The 21,348-nt window shown below is 35.2% G+C and overlaps 5 protein-coding genes across 5 annotated transcripts; 2 read left to right on the top strand and 3 right to left on the bottom strand.

Annotated features, from left to right (window-relative positions):
* Positions 1-1,382: 1,382 nt before the first annotated feature.
* LOC123684875 (tubulin-specific chaperone D) lies at positions 1,383-7,854 on the top strand. The gene is made up of 14 exons (XM_045624372.1): positions 1,383-1,948; positions 2,002-2,270; positions 2,325-2,575; positions 2,631-2,853; positions 3,084-3,232; positions 3,421-3,650; positions 4,175-4,444; positions 4,506-4,827; positions 4,887-5,065; positions 5,164-5,362; positions 5,420-5,696; positions 6,822-7,017; positions 7,078-7,392; positions 7,465-7,854. The coding sequence occupies exons 1-14, from the start codon at positions 1,496-1,498 to the stop codon at positions 7,750-7,752; spliced, it is 3,621 nt and encodes a 1,206-aa protein (XP_045480328.1). The 5' UTR covers positions 1,383-1,495; the 3' UTR covers positions 7,753-7,854.
* A 488-nt stretch (positions 7,855-8,342) lies between these two features.
* On the bottom strand, positions 8,343-10,230 carry LOC123685240 (NEDD8-activating enzyme E1 catalytic subunit). The gene is made up of 3 exons (XM_045624875.1): positions 9,611-10,230; positions 9,179-9,549; positions 8,343-8,891 (listed from the first exon to the last, which is right to left on the bottom strand). The coding sequence occupies exons 1-3, from the start codon at positions 10,134-10,136 to the stop codon at positions 8,454-8,456; spliced, it is 1,335 nt and encodes a 444-aa protein (XP_045480831.1). The 5' UTR covers positions 10,137-10,230; the 3' UTR covers positions 8,343-8,453.
* Positions 10,231-10,319: 89 nt separating this feature from the next.
* Positions 10,320-14,262, top strand: LOC123685235 (condensin complex subunit 2-like). The gene is made up of 13 exons (XM_045624861.1): positions 10,320-10,372; positions 10,596-10,687; positions 10,742-10,909; positions 10,970-11,186; positions 11,304-11,550; positions 11,684-11,830; positions 11,925-12,034; positions 12,093-12,253; positions 12,698-12,927; positions 13,188-13,347; positions 13,409-13,543; positions 13,605-13,703; positions 13,998-14,262. Exons 2-13 carry the CDS (start codon positions 10,604-10,606, stop codon positions 14,187-14,189), a joined length of 1,950 nt encoding a protein of 649 aa, XP_045480817.1. The 5' UTR covers positions 10,320-10,372; positions 10,596-10,603; the 3' UTR covers positions 14,190-14,262.
* A 119-nt stretch (positions 14,263-14,381) lies between these two features.
* LOC123674375 (molybdenum cofactor biosynthesis protein 1) lies at positions 14,382-19,738 on the bottom strand. Its single transcript, XM_045609279.1, has 7 exons — positions 19,596-19,738; positions 19,263-19,359; positions 19,009-19,176; positions 18,698-18,946; positions 18,142-18,344; positions 17,708-17,939; positions 14,382-15,669 (listed from the first exon to the last, which is right to left on the bottom strand). Exons 1-7 carry the CDS (start codon positions 19,683-19,685, stop codon positions 15,017-15,019), a joined length of 1,692 nt encoding a protein of 563 aa, XP_045465235.1. The 5' UTR covers positions 19,686-19,738; the 3' UTR covers positions 14,382-15,016.
* A 236-nt stretch (positions 19,739-19,974) lies between these two features.
* On the bottom strand, positions 19,975-21,296 carry LOC123674407 (TWiK family of potassium channels protein 12). Its single transcript, XM_045609281.1, has one exon. The coding sequence runs from the start codon at positions 21,035-21,037 to the stop codon at positions 19,997-19,999; it is 1,041 nt and encodes a 346-aa protein (XP_045465237.1). The 5' UTR covers positions 21,038-21,296; the 3' UTR covers positions 19,975-19,996.
* Between the last annotated feature and the right edge of the window lie 52 nt (positions 21,297-21,348).

The following is a 21,348-nucleotide window of genomic DNA, read 5'->3' as shown; positions in this document are numbered from 1 at the left end:
ATCAGAATATCGTGTGTGTGCAGAAATCCGGGATACTTATCCGTTAGATTCGACATCACGAAATCCATTTCATTCCAATCGTAGAAATTGGCAAGGAATTCCCAATAGCGAGGTTTGGACGTCTGGGTCAACAATGCCTTGCATGAAATGGTCGATTTGTTTTTGGCACAGCGAAAACTATGCGACCCATCTTCACGCTACATTTACGACTTTTAGTCATTATTGTTGTCTTAGAACTGCAGAATGCACTTAATTGAATTCTTATATCGGTCGAAAAAAACTACGAACTGAAAAGAAAATGGAATATTATACAATAAGTAAGTCGCAAAATACACAGAACTCAATTATTGTGAACATAGAAGTTCTATAAATTATATTATTCATTTGGATGGAGGTTGCTAGATCCGCGAATAATGAAGTTGAATTCACGGTATGTAACATTTTGCATATTATTATGAACTTACAGGGGATGCACTTGCTCAAAGGCTGTGATCACATAAGCCAACCTCTATTTTATCATTTAATCCAAAGTAAAACAATTATGAATACACTCATTTTCATTCAGGAACAGTAAAGAGAAACTATTCGAAATTGCGGATCACATATGGTATTTTATTCTCTATGTTACTAGGAGTACTTATAGAAAATCATTTCATGTTATAATGAAATGCAGTCAAAATGCATATGAAACGAGGTTTTATTGTTATATGTATATCAGAGATAGAAAGCTTACATTTTATGATCAAATTCCAATTACGAATCAGTTATTCTGTAGCAAATGTCCAAATATTTTAATTTACATGTTCTTCGTAAGTAGGTGAGTAAATTATCTATGACTTTGGTTAACAAGAAACAAATTGGGCAAAAATGTTCAAGGCATTTTCTTGTTCAGAAACCAAGATATAGCGAAATATTTGTAACAGTCATTTTCCAGAAACGCCCTATAACTCGAGAACGAATCAAGATATCTACCATCTGCTTTCTGATATCTTATTATTTAGAAAAAAGAAATCGGAGGTCTTTGAAAATTTTTTCTCTAAGTCTTTATACATAATTCTCAGCTCAAAATTCGAAAATGTTCCAACTAGTTCTTGAAATAAAATTAGAACTACTGGGGGAGTCATCTATGAATGAATAATTCATCTCTCTGGAAAGTGCCAAAACTTCTACTTGGTTAGCAAAGCTTCGTAAAGAAACTCTACTTATATCTGTTTAAAGCGCCATCTTTAGTGAAATATATATATGGACTTAATGTTAGTTCTATAATTTCACCCTAGCTAGCGCCTTATACTTTTTTAAAGGTAACTTTGTTGAAATTCAAATTTTTCCCAAAATCTTTTATATTTATTCGGTATAGAATAAATGAACGTACAATTAAACTGTTAATGATACAATTGGAGAAGTGCGATATTCAGAGTAATATTTCTATCGAATACTTTTATAAACATCTCTAAAATGAGCCAAATTAAAATGGAATTTAAAAAAAAATTGTCAAATGTCAAGTACCCACATAAAAATAAACTTCTTCACGTACAAATACATAAACAATCCTAATTTCTTAACTAATTTTCCTAGACAATACCCAATGACTGGTACTGATAATATGGATATATATAAAGAAGATGAGCCTTATGGTTTAGGTTGTGCATTGGAAACCTTCACTGAAAGAGAGGAAGTAGAAAAACTTATAGATAACTTGAAGAATGCCATCAATGAAGATCTTTCATTTCGTGAAAGATCTTACGAAAAATACACATTCATTCTGAGCCTTTATAGTGAGCAACCCCACCTTTTGGATAAACATATACCAGAATTATTAGAAAAGTTCATAAGTATTATTCGAGACCCGAATAACAGTATAGAATTGAAACATATGACATTCAAATATTTATTTGTACTTATTAATGTTAGAGGCTTCAAAGTAATTGTCAACCAGCTGCCTCACGAAGTAAGAAAAATTAGAAATCAGTCATTCCTAGCCTATTTATAACAATTTTTTAGGTGGCTGATTTTGAGCCGGTTCTACAAATGTTAGAAGCACAAGATCCAAATGACTGTGAGAACTGGACTACTAGATATACTTTACTGTTATGGCTCTCAATTATAGTAAGAATTCCATTCCATATGTCAAGATTAGATGGAGTAATAGATGGAAACTCTGACAAGAAAACTGTGATGTGTCGGGTTCTAGAATTGATCAAAACCTATTGTATAGTATCTGATAAATGCAGAGATGCTGCAGCTCTATTAGCAGCACGATTTCTGTCTAGGTAAATGATTTACACATCCTTTCTTGACAAAGTTTTAATATTAAACTGTTTTAGATGTGATGTTAAGGCTGTTCACCTAACCTCATTTTTAGACTGGGCAAAAGAACTAGGAACCCAAGATACTCATAATATATTCCAAAAGCATGGTATCTTTGAATGCATAGCAATTATATTGAAGCATGGAAAAAGAGAGGATATGTTACCATACGCCAGAGATTTGCTACAATGGATAATTAGTCCGAAATTCAAAACAAATACCGGAAGTAATGTGAATAAGTTGGTGTTTAAAATAGTTCAGAGAATTGGTGAGTTTGCCTAAACCAATGTGTAGTGAGATATAACTGATATATGCTTTTCAAGGTTTGATTTTTTTGGCACCAAGGCTCGCCAGTTGGAGGTATAAGAGGGGAAACCGTTCTTTAGCTGCCAATCTGAGTGCAGGAGATGGAACTATTAGAGATGTTGATAAGAAAATTGTCGAAAATGAAGAAGATAACGATGATGAAATAACAGTTCCAGAGGAAGTGGAAGAAGTTATTGACCAGCTCGTTCAAGGTCTTGCTAATCCCGATAGTATTGTTAGGTAAACTGAAAATCTTTTAATTTCTATATTTTCTATGAACCCTTACTATAGGTTTATCGAGAAATAATCTATGACATTTATTGGTTGAAATGCTATTTCTGTGATGAATTTCAATTGTAGCAATCTGTCATGGAGAATGGGTTAGGTTAGTTTAGGTCAAGTTGTTGAAGTCAGCATGCAAATTTCAAGTGAAGCTTTATCGATCTTTCAATAAAAGATTTTTTTTCTAGATGGAGTGCTGCAAAGGGTATTGGACGAGTGACTGGGCGATTGCCAAAAGAGCTTGCTGACGAAGTTGTGGGCTCCGTGTTACAACTCTTCAATCCAAGAGAAGGTGACGGAGCTTGGCATGGAGGTTGTCTGGCATTAGCAGAGTTGGGTAAGTTAGTCTCCTTACAGTAATATTTCTAGAAGAAATTGCAGAAACAGAAATAGCATAGTGTTGTGAATGATGTTATTGCTCTATGTTTCAACTCTGACGTTTTTCACTTCATTTATGTGTCAGCTGTCAAACTGACATTCGCTTCTATGAATATCAATGTCGATTTTACGAGTTTCTTTGGTTAGGAAGAAGAGGACTGTTACTGCCACAACGTTTACCTGAAGTGGTGCCAGTGGTTCTGAAGGCTCTCACATATGATGAACCCAGGGGTTACTCTTCGGTGGGTTCTCACATAAGAGATGCGGCCTGCTACGTTTGTTGGTCGTTTGCCAGAGCCTATGATACTGAAGTGTTGAAGCCTTATGTGACTGATATCGCAAGCACTCTGCTGATCGTTACATGTTTCGACAGAGAGGTGAGTTGATATTTTTTTATTAATATACTGATCCCATTAGACCTTGTGACGTTCAGTGATAAAATGTAAAGTTTGTTAGGACCTTTTTAGTTTTCATGGATCGATTAACGTTCAAATTTTGTTACCTAAGTAAGTTGGTTACAAGCTCTGTTTTGTATCAATTGAAATATAAAATCAACCTGAAAAAATGGTGTTGTAGAAACAACTGTTAACATTCAAATATTTATGGAAATTATTTTGCTTTATTTCAATTGATGATGAATTTGCATAAATTAAAAACCAAGTCCATTAAAAAATGTAGTTATTAGTACGCAGTGGAAGCGTGCTGGGCCCATAACCTGTAGTTATTCTGCAGTTTAAGGAGTAATCAACTTCTAAATTATTTTATTCAAAACAACTTGATATCAAAACGACTAATCTTAATGTTATATAAGGTAACTAAATAAAAAATAGCAGAAGTGTACATATCTCTATTCCAACAAATACCTTTGCGGAGGAATTCAGAATCGCTTAATTGTCTTCAGATAAACTGCAGGCGGGCAGCATCTGCAGCCTTCCAGGAGAATGTAGGCAGACAAGGCACCTTCCCTCATGGCATAAACATTTTGACCTGCGCAGACTTCTTCGCCGTGAGCGTCAGGAACAACGCCTACCTCCAGATAGCACCTTACATAGCGCAGTTCGAAGAGTACACGTTATCCCTAATCGATCACCTGGTAGACAGAAAAGTCGACCATTGGGACGTTAGCATCAGAGAGCTGACTGCGAAGGCGCTACACAACTTGGCAGCCTCCGTGAGTACACTTTTCCAATTCAATTTTAGCATGTTTTCACCATGATTACAAACATCCACAGGATCCCAACCACATGGTGAAAAGTGTGTTGCCTACCCTATTCACCCAAGCCTACAGCATCAACCTTAACGGTCGCCATGGTGCCGTCCTAGCTATAGGCGAAATCGTCCACGCCCTCTCGATCATAGCCGACGAAAAAAAGACCAAGGTTGACACCTTAATAGGAGACGAACTGTTGGCCCAACTGAAAGGACTGATCGGAGTGTTTAGGGAAAAATTGTATTTCAGGGGAATGGGCGGCGAACTGATGAAACAGGCCTGCTGCATTTTCATCGAGAAATGTTCCATGGCCTCCCTATCCTTTCACAATGACAGCGTAGTTGGTGAGAAAAATAATTCCGTTGAACGTGCACGATGGGAATAATGCTGATTTTAATTTCAGACGAATGGTTGGCTCTGATAAACGAATGTATACCGTACAACGTGGTGACCATAAGAAGTATGGCCATCAAGGCCTTGCCGATACTGCTTGAGGAATACTTCAGTGGTCCTTCCAACGTTGTTAAACAGGAGAAATTGGTGGAGGACTATTTGAGGCAGCTTTCTGGTACAAGTGTTCAGGTGAGGAATTTGAACGCAATTCAATACAATAGCTTTCAACCAATAATTATAGTTATTGCAATTTTCAAGGCCTTACAATTACTAATGTATTTTTCCAGGAGAGCAGAATGGGCCACTCTCTGGCCTTGGGCTACTTGCCCAAGTTCATGTTGAAGGACAACCTGGAGTCCATAGTCCAAGCCTTGATAGAGGCCACGATGATAACCCCGCCCACCCTGAAGTGGGCGGAGGCTAGAAGGGATTGCGTGAGGGCGTTATGTAACGTTGCCTTGAGCCTTGGCGATGATTTGGAAAAAGGTGGGATTTTTTAGTGAATTTTCAAAATTTAAAACAATTGATTGGTGCGATTTTCAGAACTGCCTGAAAAGTTTGTGGACAACGTATTCAATACGTTCCTGGAGGGTCTGAAAGATTACACGCAGGACAAGAGGGGTGACATTGGTGCTTGGATGAGAGAGGCTTCGATGGCCGGATTGCAATCGTTGATTCTGTTCTTAGCCGATCGAAAATCCAAATATTTGAAACCGGAGATGGTAGTTAAGGCTCTGAGCAATGTAGGACAGCAGGCTGTGGAAAAGATCGATAGGACTAGGGCTATTGCAGGGAAAGTTTTTTACAGTTTTGTCCATAAGTAAGTAGTAATAATAACTCATTTATTGCATTAGAAATACTACTTTGTTCACAAAACAGAATGGAAAAGTTAGTTTATGCTGGTTTTTCTATTATAGTAGCTCATTTTCAAGGTTAAATTGCTTGGAAAAACTTCAGTATGCAGGTTTCCAGCGGTGGCAAAGTATGAAAATTTAAAATTGCTGAATCTTTTCATTTAGGACAAATCAAAAGATTTGGTGAAAACACTTCGAGAGACTTCGAGATTTTTCTGTTAAAATTAAAAATACCAAAATTACCAAAAAGTATAAGGTGTGTGAATAAGTCTTTCCCGTTTTTTTTTCGAATTTTGAGCCTTTATTGTGAAAAAATAGTTACAAATGAATTATTGAAAGTATTGGCCATCGCTAGCTACAACTTTTCCCCATCTTTCTGGCAACATACGAATCCCGTTGCGAAAAAATTCGACCGGTTTGGCCTCTATCCAGTCATCCGCCCATTTTTTGGCTTCCTCGTAGGAATGGAAGTGCTGGTCAGCCAGGCCATGCGTCATCGATCTGAAGAGATGGTAATCAGACGGAGCAATGTCTGGACTATACGGCGGGTGGGGTAGGACTTCCCATTTGAGCGTTTCACCGGCTGTGCAACATGTGGGCGAGTATTGTCATGTTGCAAAATAACTTTGTCGTGCCTGTCGGAGTATTGTGGCCGTTTTTCTCGCAGTGCGCGGCTCAAACGCATCAATTGTCGTCGATAGACCTCGCCTGTTATCCTTTCATTCGGTTTCAGAAGCTCATAGTAAACCACACCTAGCTGGTCCCACCATATACAGAGCATGAGCTTGGCGCCATGAATATTTGGCTTGGCCGTCGATGATGATGCATGGCCGGGTAGTCCCCATGATTTTCTTCGCTTCTGATTATCGTAACGGATCCACTTTTCATCGCCAGTCACGATACGATGCAGAAAACCCTTTCTTTTATGTCGCTGAAGCAGCTGTTCGCAAGTGAAAAAACGCCGTTCGACGTCTCTCAGCTTCAGTTCGTACGGCACCCAATTTCCTTGCTTTTGGATCATTCCCATGGCTTTCAAACGCTTGGAAATGGTTGATAATTATTCATTATGAGATAATTCTTCAATTTTCCAGCGATCAGCCAGTACCTTACATACCACACCACGAAGAACTCATCAAGATTTTCCCGAAGGAAGAATGCGACGATTTGAATTGGAACTCAGCCAATTTCACCTTCCCCAAGTTCGTCCAATTACTCCAATTCCCTGAATTCACCTATAATATTCTGCTTGGTCTGATCTGCAGTGTTGGAGGCCTCACCGAAACCCTGGTAAGTGATCGGTGCAAAATCCCTTCTTTATCCACCCTCACGTTTTGGTTTTTCTTTTAGGTTAAGTATTCAGCTTCCTCTCTCTTCACATTCCTCGATGCAGAAAAAAAACTAAAAGGGGACGATGAGATGAAAAGGATTTGTGAGGTTGTACACAGGATTTTTGTGGATTACCAGAAGAACGATAGGATAACGGTTCCTATGTTCAAATTTTTGGACAAACTGTTCGATTCGGGCTGTTTGGAATGTGTTCTTCGAGACGAGAAGAGTGAATTCGCCCCCCAAATGCTGAAACTGATCCAGGCGGAAATAGCAGGTTGTAAGGATATTTACAAACTCATGGATGGGGTAAACACTCTTTGCCAGTTTATACAGGTTAGTGTTTTTTCGAAATTTGAGCTGAAAATTTCAACTATGAAAAAATATCAACATTGATATATTTTCCAGATTAAAAGTGAGGTTTGCGAGAAAACGTTGATACAATTGAGCATAATGCTTTGTCATCGCCATTCTTACATAAGGAGATCAACAGCAACACGTTTGTACGAATCCCTCTTAGTCAACGGAGATGCAAGCATTATAAATCCAGACAATCTAGACAAGGTGTTGCAGGTGTTAGGAGACACAAATTGGGAGGAGCCAGTTGATGTGGTCAAGCCAATAAGAAACGAGCTTTGCAAATTGATGGGGGTTAGGGCGCCTATGCCTAAAGTTAAACAGACCCAAACGAAATAAATTTAATCCTTGTTAATGTTATTTTGAGCTTTAATCATATATGTAATGTAAGTTTTGATAATTTAATTTTTTATTTGAGATTAATAAATAATATTTATCATTTATTCTTTAACAATTTAAAGATGTCCTGAAAACTGATAACAAGGCCTACAAATGCATAAAGTACTTAATTATCACAGTACTTCTACAAGATAGCATTTTCCTAAATTCAGACATTAACTAATAGTAACATGATATATAATACAAAATCGGGTTAGTTACACCATTTAAAACCTAAGATCGACTGGACTGATTTTTCGGATCTTAGATTTATCTCTTTTCGGAATAACAAAATAACTATTAAGACACAAAATTCGCGAAAAAATCGAGAATTATGTAATGAGGAGAGACATTTTCCGAAAATTCTGACATCCAGAAACCATAGAATTAATCACAAATATGGCCGACTCGTGTAGATGACAGTAGACGTTAGTTATGTAACTTTTTTAAGGTTATGGCACTTTGACAATCAAGCTGCATAATAAAGGTTAACATAGGTTTCTTGAGAGTCTCATTGTTATAGGATTAGAAAACTTCAGATAGAACTCAAGTATGATTTCACTGATATTTTATTTTTAATATACAAACGTTCTCTCTTAACAACGGCATCATTACAAAAAACTGATAAACAGATATCGTTAGCATATTGAAAATAAGTTGTATTATTGAGCCATCTCAATATCTGTCGATAAATATTTCAGTTTGATGACAAGACTAGTTGGAGCAGTAATATCAGCCACTAATATGTCACTTCCATCTACCAACCCTAACTCCTCCAAGCTTTTATTCAAGTTGTCTCTTGTCCTTTCTTCGATGCTTTTTATGGTGGAAATGTACAAGGTTTTATTTTTTCCATCGATAACTGTGGTCAAACCGGGACTCTTCATTTGGTATTGTGCACTTTCCGTTAAAAGTGTAATGATATCTTTCAACTTCATTTTGCTTGGATCGTTAATGCTGATAACTTGGGGTACTTGGGAACAAACCAGACAGTTGTCTTTTTTTTCTGCTTCGTAAGTATATGTATATATGCCATCCACATCATTGAAAACTAGATAGTTCTTCAAGGTCAAACAACAACTTGTTGCTATTTTGAAAACCTGCAAATTCATCCAAAGTTATATTTTGTATATTCAAGTCACATGAATTCAATGAAGGATTTCAACTGAAAATAATAATTATGTAAATTTATTCAAAAACGAGATGCAATTAAGAGAGTCCATTGGAATTAAATATTTGATGATTACACAGTCTTGATATTTTCAAAATCAATCAAGGCAACCGAAAAAAGAGCCAAATTCCTAATAGGACAGCTTAAGCTGGAACCACTAGTGAATAATATTCTACAGGGTTTTGAAAGAACGTACTGTGGCAATTAATTCCTTACCTCAGTAGCACACATTGCAGCTATAACAGCATTTGTCGATGCAACAGCTGGTATAATATTTTTGACAACACCTTGTACAAGTCTGTAAGTAACACCTGGAATATTGAACTGCTGAGATCTTTCCATAGACTTTTCATAGATCCATGCAAGATGCTGAGGATCATCACCATCTATAGGCACGTTAAATGGGTTTTCTTTGGGCCATTGCATCACTTTGGCATATTCTATACAATGTTCAGGCAAACGAGGAGTATTTGCAATGGTACACAAAGGATATGTGACTTGAGGAGGATACAAATCTAGAGTACACTCGACACAAGCACTTATACCGGGAAATATCACACGTGCATTTCCTTTAAAGCCTTCAGTTCCTTAAAACATTATCCAATAATCAGGAAAAAGTGAAATATGTTTTTAAAAAATTAATTTTACCTCCATCGACCAGTGGAATTACACTGCTCTGATCCAATACCCCATCTTCATAATTCAACATTGATACCAACATTCCATTTATCCATCTTCTGGCGACAATTGAATCTAATCCACATGCAATAATATGAAATTGCCGATAAAACTCTTCGTCATAATCTTGAATTTTGCAGAAATGGGGAATTATTTGACATCCTTTTATTCTATCATTAACAAATGAAGCTGCTACTTCAGCTTTGGATTGGCCTATATCTTTGCGTCCAAATAAAAACTGCCTATTCAAATTAGATACATCTATCGTATCCATATCTATTATATGAATGTTTTTGAAACCCATCATAGCAAGATCTTTCAAGAGTTCACAACCAAGGCCCCCAGCTCCAACTACCAAAATCTTACAAGAATTCCTAATGAAATCTAATAATTCTGGACTAGGTTCAAAATCTGGATGACTGAAAGGCCCTGGTCTTTCTAATATTTTTCTTAGATGACTCCATCGTTTTTCATCTGATTCTTGACTATCTCCCATTATTGTTAAATATTTTGATAGAAGGCAGTTATTTATTATTGTTATTATTTATTTCATGATTATTCAAACATAGACAAAACCGAATTTTTTAATTCACAGATGATTAATTAAACGTCAGAGAAGTTTTAATCTACGAAGTAGTTACATTTGTACATAGGTAGGGTAGTTCTAATAACATTCAATTTCAAAACATTTGAGAAAACCGTTGAGTGTTGTAAATATTGAATATTTTTGTGGTAATTGAAATTTTTACCTAAATGAAGGACTATAGTTCAACTTTGACCAAACTAGGCTCTTAATATTGAATTTTTATTATATTTTTCAAATTAAGCTTATTTTATATGTATATTATAGATCAATTTCATCTAAGGCAAATCGAGCAGTATTACAGATTTTTATTTATTTATAAACCAGCTTTTTAGCTAATGTTTTTTAAATGTGTTTATATTTAATTTCTAGTTTTTGTTATGGTTACAATGGAGTTAACCCCAAATAGAGGGAAAGGAAGAAGGAGAACTTTGAACAAATTACTTGATACATCAATAACATCAGTAAGTAACAATCTGATACTAATTTAATTACCTTATTAAATGTTCTTTTTTAAGGAAACAGCCAATGATGAATCTGAAAGAACTTCAAGGCGTAGCATCATCGAAGTACAAAAAAAAACACAAGAGCCTCAAAGTCCCTCCCTAAATGAATCTGTTAGATTTAGCGGAGAGCAAGAAATGAAAGATCACCTTCAAATATGCACAAAGCTATTCTCTGAAAATGTACGTGATTTTTTTTTTTTCTTTTAAGACATTTTTATGGAGATGTTGTTTATATTTCAGAAAATTACAATCGGTGTAGCTTGGCAGCTTCATATTATTGATTTGTTGGGGATTATGTCCAAAAAAGGAGATAATAATATACTACAAGTAGCAAGTACCTCTTTAGATATTGGTGCAAAGGTATATGGTCTAAGAGTAGATGATCTACACGCTGAAAGTTTAAGATTAGCTAATTCTATGGCACGTTTCGCAGAAAAAAATCAAGTTGAAGAAAAAGGTATATTTTTAAACTACAAAATGATACTTTCACTGCTACTCAGTGTAGAAAATTATCAAATTTTATTAATTTTAAAATACTTATTAATATATTAATTACATATTAATATTTCTCAAGATAATATAGCTGAGAGTGATGAAGAGGTAGCGGACAAAGATGGGAAGCCAGTTAAAAAAAAAAGGAAAAGATATAACCGAGGTGCAAGAAATGCTATTGCAAAAGATCGAAGCACTTTGTTGGGTGAAATTCCCCAATTGGATTCTGTATTTTTCTCAAATAGAATTGATTCAACCCTGAGTATGGTGGATAATTTGTTCACCAACAGTTTACCAATGGACAAATCTTGTTACAAATTATTGGCTTTGTGAGTTTCATCCTTTTTTTTTCTATTTTTCAAATTTTTATTCTATTAGTACTTTTGTCATTTTTTTGCCTTTTACTTTAATTACGTTTTTTTTTTATTTATTGCTATTCAAAATATTAATTATTTTTTTCAGAGGAGGGGATAAGGCATGGATAACAGGACCAGATGAAGCTGCGGAGAGTCTTGGAAAGGGAAAAAATAGTTTTGATATAGATCTTCTTCCTAGGGATGGCCAAATTTGCATACCATTCCAAAACTTTGTCTTGAACGAAGAAGAACCGTATGTAGAATTGAATTCTTTATATTCCCCCTACTCGAAAATAAGCTCAAAATATAGTCTGCCTAAAATCCACTATGATATTTGTATTTTTCAGTAGCCACGAAGAAAAATTGATAGACGATTTGGTTGTTTACGATAATGAAGGAATTCCAGTGGCCGAATTAGATGGCTCCATACACGATGTGTTCAAGGATAATGATTTCGGTAATACAATCACAAATACAAAAAAAGTTAAGAAAAAAATACATGCTGTTCGTTTTAGGGGGACAAGAATATGATGATGATTGTATGATTTCGGAAGATATCATGGCTCATCAATTGCAACACGATGTACCTCATATTGTGGACTTGCTGAGTTCAGGGACCGAAATCAAGAGATCCGAATATTCGTACAACGGTGTCATTAGTCTTGGGAACGGAAAGGTAAACTGTTTTTTAGGATTCTAACGATGAAATTCGTAATACAAAAATCAGGCAAACAACTTGATTTCTTTCGAAACAATTTATCACTTTGTTGAAATAATTTAATAGTAATATGATTTATTTCAAATAAAAAATTTTTACTTGAGAAAAGAAGAAACATAAAAATTATAAATGCATGTTTGGAATATTCGTTTTTTCCTCTTCCGATATGCAATTATATAAAAATTACGTAATTAAATAATTGAAAAAGAATATTCTGCTAGCAAATTACTTTACGTCAATCCTTTCTATTGAGATTTATTTGTATTTTTCAGAAATAAATTATGTTTCTTCTTGGTTATTTTGCAACTGATTTTTTCTGCATAAAAACCCTATTTCGCTAACCTTGACTAAATTATACATAATTTTCGAAATATTCATATTTCAATACGATTAAAATTCCAGGTAATTGATCAGATATGGGCCGGACCCAGCCATTGGAAGCTCAAATGTATAAAAAGAAATAAACCAACGTTCACAGGTAGAATGGAGGAGGCTCAATCGATGGCCAAGCCGCGAAAAAAGTTAAAACGCAATGAACCACAACCGCTCGTTTTTACAAAAGTTGATGATTTATCTAAAATTTTAGAAAGCATGGGAAAAGTTAAGATCAAGAGAAAGCTCTATCCTGCCAAGTGAGTATTTTTATTTTTTATCGCTTTTACTTTCGCGACCCTTGAGGAGAATTTATTTTCTCTAATTCTGTGGAAAATCCGTTTATTCTGCTATCATCCTGTATAAAATTGTTCATTTAAGCTTGAATATAACATCATAATGAATTTCTGTCATATTTTAACATTTGAACTACTAGAATATTTCAGAAGAGCGGTTTTTCCCTAAAAAATGTGATCGTTTGCAACAATTATAAAATATGGTAAAAAAAAATTTTTTCCAGTAAAATTACTCTTCCATTGCCTGATGCGTCCACCCACATGGAAAATATGTTTGAACTGATGATCAAGCCCGGAACCGTATGCATGCCCAAGAGCAACTCAACAGTCGGCATGAAAAATACTCAAGATGATTTCAATGGCATGAACCATTTCGATAAAGAAGTGAGTGTCTCTTCATCGTTTATAATTTCATTCTTAATTCAAAATATTGCATATTTTCCAGAATAATGAAATGGAGTTTGATGATGGGATGGATGTTATGGATAATGATCCAGGTAACGATATACAAGAAGAAGAAGAGGCCTTACATAGGGAACAGAATTTGATGGGAGACAACCTAGTAGATGCACCAGAAGCTGTGAGTCATTTCGCGATTGGTTCAATTTGATTTACCTAAAATTGTACACTTCTCTTTGTAGGTTCCAAAAGTGTATATTCCATATGCGTTACAAGCCAAAAAGATGGATATGAAAAAACTAAAGGGATTTGTATGGCAAATTTTAACCCAAAAACAAGAGGTAGGTTCTTTTTTTACTTTTTTTGCTCTTTGATCATATCAGTAAACTATTTTAGGAACATTTATGGTTATTATATTGGCATCCGTGAATACCTGTCATTAGTGTCAGTTGTGTGTATAACTGTTCGATTTTTGGTAGTATTGGAGAATTGCACTTAAAAAAACTATTTTCCAAAAGAAAGGTACTCACGATTGCCAATACTGAAATACAAAATTAGCCAAAAGATTTGATAGAGTTCAATGATATTTATTCCTGCTTCAATCGTTTTTCTGATGTTCCAACGTTTTCTTCCAGCAAGAAAATGAAATCAACCCAACGACATTCTCAACAATTTTCCGTGATATACCTCACATCTTACCTCAAGCTATGAAAAAAGAACTAACGTGTTCCCTTGTCTTCTCTGCCCTTCTTCATTTGTGCAATGAAAAATACCTCAAGTTGACACAAGTGTCAGGCTGTAAGGATTTTACCATCGAATCTTGCTGAATTATTTTTGTAATTTGTTAGTTAAGATATATATTTTTTTATTGTATATTCAAATAAATCTTTTTTATTGAAACTTCAGCTTTTCTTTGATGAACAAACAGTTATCAGTTTTTGTGTTAGTCTATTTATTTTCTTTGTTTTTTCGATTCTCAAAGTTCCTGCAAAGTACTTGAAACACAAAAAAACTGCACATGAAAGTACTATAAAATATATATTCATAAAAAGTACATATAAAATTCATTTCATCTTAAAACAATAACAATCTTAATACCAGCACCAGTTTTGATTCTAATTGACCATTTATCTTTAAGGGCTGCAAATCTATTGTTCTTATATTGGCATCCATGAATATCCACCCTCAAGTTGGTTTAGGGTAGTTTTTACGTTAATCTACTAGAAGATGCTGGAAGCTCGCTATTTTTTTAATTTATTTTCTTCAAAATTATCATTTATATCGATAAATATTATTATCTATCATATAGGGAATAATGAGAAGTCTAACTAAAATCATTATGTCAAAAAACAAATTAGAACTGTCAAAAATGACAGATACTTAAGGATACCAACATCAGAACAATAAATAACCCTTATCAATTAAATTTTAGGAACTATATATATCAAATTTTCACAGAAAAAATTGTGTAATGATCTATTTGAACTTAGAGAATTATTAGACTTAATAACAACCATTCGAACTGTCTCAAAACAAACATCTATAAAACTAAATTGATTCGATAAAACAGGTCTCGAAATTGCCTTTCATGGACACAATGAGTATAAACTGGTTAAAATATGGCAAGAAACAACGAAAACAACTAACAAAAATCTCAGATACCTCCGACATAAACAGTCTTATTCCTCAAAACCTCTTTGTAACTCTTCAACTGCAACGGGGGTTCCCCATGGTCCCCTTTAGAGCCCCCAGTTTTCCTGACCAAGTGTACATCCTTAATCCTGATAGATTTACTGACCGACTTGCACATATCGTAAACAGTCAGAGCTGCAACACTAACAGCAACCAGAGCTTCCATCTCAACTCCAGTCTTACCAACACAACTAACGGTGGCCTCGATCACCACAGCATCGTTGTTCTCGTCTAAAGAAGCCGTTACATCTATGCCATTCAGGGATATGTTATGACATAAGGGGATCAAATCGGAAGTCTTCTTAGCGGCCAATATACCAGCCAATTTAGATACGCCCAGTACATCGCCCTTCTTAATGCTGTTTTCTTTGATGAGCCGAGTTATTTCGGGCCCCACCTGAACCGTTCCCCTCGCGGTGGCAGTTCTTGATGTGACATCTTTATCGGAAACATCCACCATTTTGGCTTTGCCCTCCCCATCGACATGAGTCAGATTTTCTTCCTTGCTGTATGTACTGTACATCCTCCTTAGGATAAATACGAATGGAGATCTTCGTTTCGATTTTATTCCAGGTATCAGTGCCTCTTTGTCGATTTTTAGGAAGTTTTCGTAACCTACAATTTTAAAGATAGATCAGGGGATTGACAAATGCATTTTATCAATCCCCGAATTAGGTAAGTTAGCTTTACTACAATGGAACGAAAATAGTTAGAATGTACTCTTTGGAAATTTGCACTAAGAATAATGTTATTTAGTTGGTAATCTGCAATTTCTAACCTAATTTGACAAATGACATAAAACCTAGCCTAACATGAATTTAAAAGAGAGAATAATTATTTTTAATACAAACTCAGAAACCATATTCTTCCACGCGTTCAAAAACTAACTTACTGCATTTTTATTGAAATTAATGGAATATATCCATAAATATCGTTTAGTGATTTTTGCATTGAAAAATGTTGGTTGGCAGAACTGTTTTCTGTATCACAAATTTGACAGATAATAGGGGGTACCAACATATAATAATGAAATATAATCATGAAAACTCTGTGAGACTGAGATATTCCCGCACGATTTTGTTCTGGCTATTTGCCAGAGAATTAAAGAAAATAAATTCTAAATATTCATAGTTCATGTATTTCCCAATACATTCTTATTATCCTTTCTCCAGTGTAGTAACTTGATGAGTTAGTCTAATTGGTATGTAAATGTTTTGAAATGACTTGCTTAGTGAACAGAATTTTCAAAATATGTTCAACTTTTTGCAGCTTTCAAATTCGCTTTTCTACTTATGCAGCCATTGATTATGAAAAAAAATTGATATGCGTTATAAAGCAGTTAGTTGCTTAAGCAAAAGAAATATTATCAGTGATAAGACTCGAGGAACTATTTAATTTTCTCTTAATGTTTAATTAAATAAAAAACGAAGAGAAAAATAATAACCACCGTTAGATAGAATCATGCCAAGGGATCAAACACAAACAAAGCAAATCGAAACAAAAAAAACAAAATAATTCATGCAGAAAATAAATGCACCCAACGAATGATGAATTTGCAGTCGAGAGAAGGGTGAAGATGTTAATCAGTTGAAATAGTTACCTGAAATCAATTTAGAAATATACAGAAATTTTTTAATCAACTTTAACCACCTATAAGAATCATCGGTCGATTCTCCATTTGAGATAGTTTCATCATGCCTGGAAAAAAGTACTTCACTGATGGATTCGATAAAATGCTGGAAACACTAAGAAACGATTTCGTGCCATGCAGATACAGTTTAAAGCATGGGCAACAAAATAATTGAGAATACTGTATTTGTAGAGAAAACACAAATGCAAACAGCTTCAACAAGTTGATTATTGAACAAATATTGTGATGTGCAGCATGCTTCAAAGCTTGAGAGCAATTGATCTGCGAAAGCTACATTTTATCAATCTTATGCCGAAGTTTGGAATATTTTTTTTTTATTCTTCTTCAATAAATAAATTTTTCAATTAGAATTTTTCTCAAGTTTGCCTTGATAAGTATTACACAAAAATAACTATAACTTAAGCTTAGAATTGGGCAAATACTAAAGTATATTTTGGAATAGGTACTCCAGACAAATATAAATATTTTCAATAATTTGCATAAGACCTTCTGTGTGCAAAAGTGGTGTGTGGTTGTAGCTATTCTGTTGGTAACAATGTTTTTAAATGTGAATGAAAGGCCCAACTACTTTGGGAGTTAGAAGCACAAGGTTCAGAAAGCTCCTTAACACGGCTTGCAGTATGAGTAAAATCGCAGAATTCGTCACGTAAATAAAAAGCGTTATGCTTTCTCCAGTCGACTTTTTCCTCAATATTTCTTCAAAAAATACTGTCCAAGCAAAGGCATGGTTTGGTAAGTGTTATTCAGCTTCTGCTCCATCGATAACAACAGTCAAAAGGTGGTACCTACTGGTTAAACTCCGGGTTCATTCAGTGAAGTGTTAATCAACTGAAATCTAGCTATCAAATCACGTTGATAGTTGACAAAATTTAGTGTTTTTCGAATCTACATAAGTTCAGTGATCCAAATAATCAAAATTTCCAGGCTACAGCCCATCACGATTATCCTACCGTACTGCCCAGCACCGTTCAAACCTAACCTACAACTAGCGCAAACACCTACCTCCGTGATGCTTCTCCTTCCTCCTAACGGCCACACCAATCATATTGGCCAGATCGTCCTCCTTTATTCCATTTCTAATCGCGTCTCTCAAAGACACCTCTTTGTTACCGAAGAGACAGGCTTTCAGATTACCGTCCGCCGTTATCCTCAGCCTGTTGCAAGTGCCGCAAAACATGTCGGACATCGATGTTATGAAGCCCACCTGACCTGCGAAACCTTGCACCTTCCAGGCCTAGAAGAGAAGACCGATGAAAAAACCTAACGGTGTCGAATCCGGAAATCTTGGTGGCCACCGAATAGTTTGTATCATAACTTCAAAACTAATTGCAATAAGAAACAAATGTTTACACTAATGGACAGAATTGATTTTGACCTTAAATTTATCATCACTAAATCATTTAGGAACGCAAAAACAGAGAATTCAGTGTTCTCACCTTCGATGTGTCGTTGGGACCATTCTTGAGAGGGAAAAAGTCGGGATAAACAGATCTAATTCTAGACAGCAAGGATTTGTAAGGTACCATCTTTTCTACTTCCCATTTATTACCAGAAAAAGGCATGTATTCGATGAATCTCACATCTAAATTTTTGTCTTGAGTTAACTTTACAAAATCGACTACTTCGTCATCGTTGAAGCCTACAGAAATAAAATATAAATACATATAACGAATAAAATAACATTCTAAAATGGCAATAAACTATAAAACCTTGAAAATTTTTTCCTCATCAAAATAAAAATATTCAAAAGATAATTACGTGAATCAGATTACTAAAACAATTTGTAATAAAACATTTCCAAATGTTTTTTTTAATGCCAAAAACCCATATAATAAAATTAAAACAATATATTCAGCTATGTGATCATCGATATAGATTAAAAAATGTTATTGGCTTCAGATATGTTTGTTTTGTTCGTTGACAATGGGCAGTTATTTTTAAATTTATGTCGAACAGTGATACAAACATAAAAACAAAAAATATCCTACTCACCTTTCATTATCACACAATTTATTTTAACAGGGTTGTATCCTAACTGAAGAGCCAAATCTATACCCATCAAAACCCTTTCCATTCCTTTTCTCCTAGTAATTTTTTCATATTTTTTCTTATCTAAAGTATCTAAACTAATATTCAAACCATCGAGACCAGCTCTCTGTAAATCCACCAACTTTTTAGTCAAGACAACTCCATTTGTTGTGAGTGTTACGCTTTGTAAGCCTCTTATTTGTTTGAGATTATCTAAAAAAAATAAACAAACAGAATTTCAAGGATTCGAATTGATATTAATTATCTTCACTCACAAATTATATCAGCCAGATCTTTTCTTGTTGTTGGCTCACCTCCTGTCAACCTTATTTTTTCAACACCTTGGTCAACAAAAAACTTTGCAAGATAAATAACTTCTTCAGCTGTGAGCAACTTAGATTTCTCTGTTAAATTGACTCCATCAGGTGGCATGCAATACTGACCTTCAAATAGAATATTATTAATTATAACTTGTTCACCTTCATCTTTCGGAGATGATGTAATTGCAGAGATTAACAACAGGACTTACAACGAAGATTGCATTTTTCTGTCAGGGAGATTCTCAGGTAGGTATGGTGTCTTCCAAAGGTATCAGTTAGGGGGCTATCCAAAAATACTTCAGGTTTCTAAAATGGCAATTTGAAGTGAATTACTTAAACATGACTATTATTCCATTCAGAAATTGAGGCAATTTGTCAAACACAATTTAGATAGCATCAATGAAGATTAATAATAACAGTGACGCAAATCATCAATTATGTTGAAATGTAGGACAAATTTCAAGAGTTTTTCTTCAGGAGAAATGATTGAATTTATATTTCATTACAAATATGAAAATTATGAAGGAAAACGTTGAACTAACCTGTTCTATTTTGAAATTTCCTTCAAACCTTCTCGTAAAACCGCTAGTAAATCGATTGAGCGATGAAAACAAAATTTTCCTCCCCAACATGATCACTCAACTGATGAAATACGAAGATAAAGTTATAAAGATAACACTTGTACAGACAAACCATCACATTTCAAAATTAAGGAAACTAGCGCTGTTATTCGACTTTTAAATTTCTAGCGCAGTATCTTGTTAGATTTTCAGTTTGAAACTGACGTTCAACACCGATGTTTGTCAGATTTATCAGCTGATCTCAAGGTCAATGTTCAATTCGTGTGAATGGAATATTTACGATCTCTACAGGCTTACCGAAATGAACCAAAAGGCTCTTTAGGGTCAATTGAAAGCTTCGTTTCTAAGAAAACGTTTAATAATCACAGATAATACATCGATTCCTCCGTCCTTTTTCGTCTAAAACAAGAGTTCAACTTTTCCTGCGTGTCTCTGAGACATTGATGAAAGTCTTCACTCATCTCCTTCATTTTGATCCTGACTTCTTCGCTCATCAAATGGTAACACATAGCCACTAAACCTTGTCCGAAAAACATGTAAAAATAGTTCATAACCAGCCTCAACTGGCTCCCTGTCTTTGAGGATAAATTTCCAGGTACTAAATCTCCAAAACCGAGCTTGCATAAACTAGTGATGCAGAAGTAACTGCTGTCCAAAAAGCTCCATTTCTCCCACTGAGCGAACATTACTGTACCAAACAGGATGTAACCGCTGATGACCCACAAGCACGCAGTGGAAGGCACCAAGATCCTTTTGGAGGGTTGATTTTCGTCCTGTGGTGAACTGCATCGCACAAACCATACGTAGATCCATTTGAAAACGCCCGCCAAGCCTTTGCCGACGTTTAGAAAGTACAGAACGTACAGAGGAATCCCAAACACGGTGTAAACAACGGTACAAATTTTACCCCAGACTGTTTTTGGAGCGATGTCACCGTAGCCAATCATCGTGATTGCGCTTAGAGAGAACATTAGAGCTGCTGGGAACGTCCACAAACTTTTTAACTTCCTTCCGGTGTAATTGTTCTTGATCAAGATGACCAGTTGCTTCTGATAGTCCTCCAAGACTTTGTTAGAATCGGAGACGAAAGCTGTCTTGTTGAAAACGTTGTGAAAACTAGCTACTAACCACATTTTCTGCGAACATTCCTTCTTCAGTGCCTGGCCTTTGTAGTAGTTCGTATCTGGTCCCGCAAGTTCGATTTTCATGAAGCACAAAGCACCGATCAAGGTATAACCCACAATCAAACCGATAACACCCACTTGGGAACACATAAACGCAACAGTTTTTCGACAACAATCCTTCATTTTGGTCTTGGTGTCCACATCGCTGTTCGAAGAATATCTGCTGTTGCTACTACCTCTGCTTCTTACAGATGATCGATAATACGGCCCTCTTTCCATTTTTTTTTTAATAGGGTGTAAATGCGAACAGAAGAGGCTTTTGTTTTCGTTCGTACTGGAAAACGTGAATGTTTTCGAGTGTAGAAGTGATTTGGACCACTGCCAGGCTTATTTGTGTTAGTTGCATTAACGAGAATCTAAAATAGCCAAAGTGATCGATATCGACCTATTTCTGCGATTGCAAAGTGTCGACAAATTTGTGGGTGGCGAAGTGATTGGGAAGAACATAACAGAAGAAGAACTCACCGTGAAATTCCTTTGTAAAAAAAAGTAGCGTCCGGCCATCTTTTTCGAGTTTTTTTCCAAATTAA

Source organism: Harmonia axyridis, chromosome 1, assembly GCF_914767665.1.
Source record: "Harmonia axyridis chromosome 1, icHarAxyr1.1, whole genome shotgun sequence".
Taxonomy (NCBI): domain Eukaryota; kingdom Metazoa; phylum Arthropoda; class Insecta; order Coleoptera; family Coccinellidae; genus Harmonia; species Harmonia axyridis.
This window is presented reverse-complemented; position numbering and strand designations above follow the sequence as displayed.

What these genes read in the sequence shown, in the direction of transcription:
- LOC123684875 (XM_045624372.1), top strand. Translation starts at nt 1,496, where the DNA reads ATGTCAAGTACCCACATAAAAATAAACTTCTTCACGTACAAATACATA. An exon ending in TAAAATAGTTCAGAGAATTG is followed by an intron (nt 2,576 to 2,630) that starts GTGAGTTTGCCT and finishes ATGCTTTTCAAG; the next exon opens with GTTTGATTTTTTTGGCACCA. An exon ending in TTACATGTTTCGACAGAGAG is followed by an intron (nt 3,651 to 4,174) that starts GTGAGTTGATAT and finishes AATTGTCTTCAG; the next exon opens with ATAAACTGCAGGCGGGCAGC.
- LOC123685240 (XM_045624875.1), bottom strand. Translation starts at nt 10,136, where the DNA reads ATGGGAGATAGTCAAGAATCAGATGAAAAACGATGGAGTCATCTAAGA. An exon ending in AATTCCACTGGTCGATGGAG is followed by an intron (nt 9,550 to 9,610) that starts GTAAAATTAATT and finishes TAATGTTTTAAG; the next exon opens with GAACTGAAGGCTTTAAAGGA. An exon ending in CTGCAATGTGTGCTACTGAG is followed by an intron (nt 8,892 to 9,178) that starts GTAAGGAATTAA and finishes ATGAATTTGCAG; the next exon opens with GTTTTCAAAATAGCAACAAG.
- LOC123685235 (XM_045624861.1), top strand. Translation starts at nt 10,604, where the DNA reads ATGGTTACAATGGAGTTAACCCCAAATAGAGGGAAAGGAAGAAGGAGA. An exon ending in TTAGTCTTGGGAACGGAAAG is followed by an intron (nt 12,254 to 12,697) that starts GTAAACTGTTTT and finishes TTAAAATTCCAG; the next exon opens with GTAATTGATCAGATATGGGC. An exon ending in AGAAAGCTCTATCCTGCCAA is followed by an intron (nt 12,928 to 13,187) that starts GTGAGTATTTTT and finishes AATTTTTTCCAG; the next exon opens with TAAAATTACTCTTCCATTGC.
- LOC123674375 (XM_045609279.1), bottom strand. Translation starts at nt 19,685, where the DNA reads ATGTTGGGGAGGAAAATTTTGTTTTCATCGCTCAATCGATTTACTAGC. An exon ending in AAATTGTGTGATAATGAAAG is followed by an intron (nt 18,345 to 18,697) that starts GTGAGTAGGATA and finishes TTATTTCTGTAG; the next exon opens with GCTTCAACGATGACGAAGTA. An exon ending in GTCCCAACGACACATCGAAG is followed by an intron (nt 17,940 to 18,141) that starts GTGAGAACACTG and finishes CTTCTCTTCTAG; the next exon opens with GCCTGGAAGGTGCAAGGTTT.
- LOC123674407 (XM_045609281.1), bottom strand. Translation starts at nt 21,037, where the DNA reads ATGGAAAGAGGGCCGTATTATCGATCATCTGTAAGAAGCAGAGGTAGT.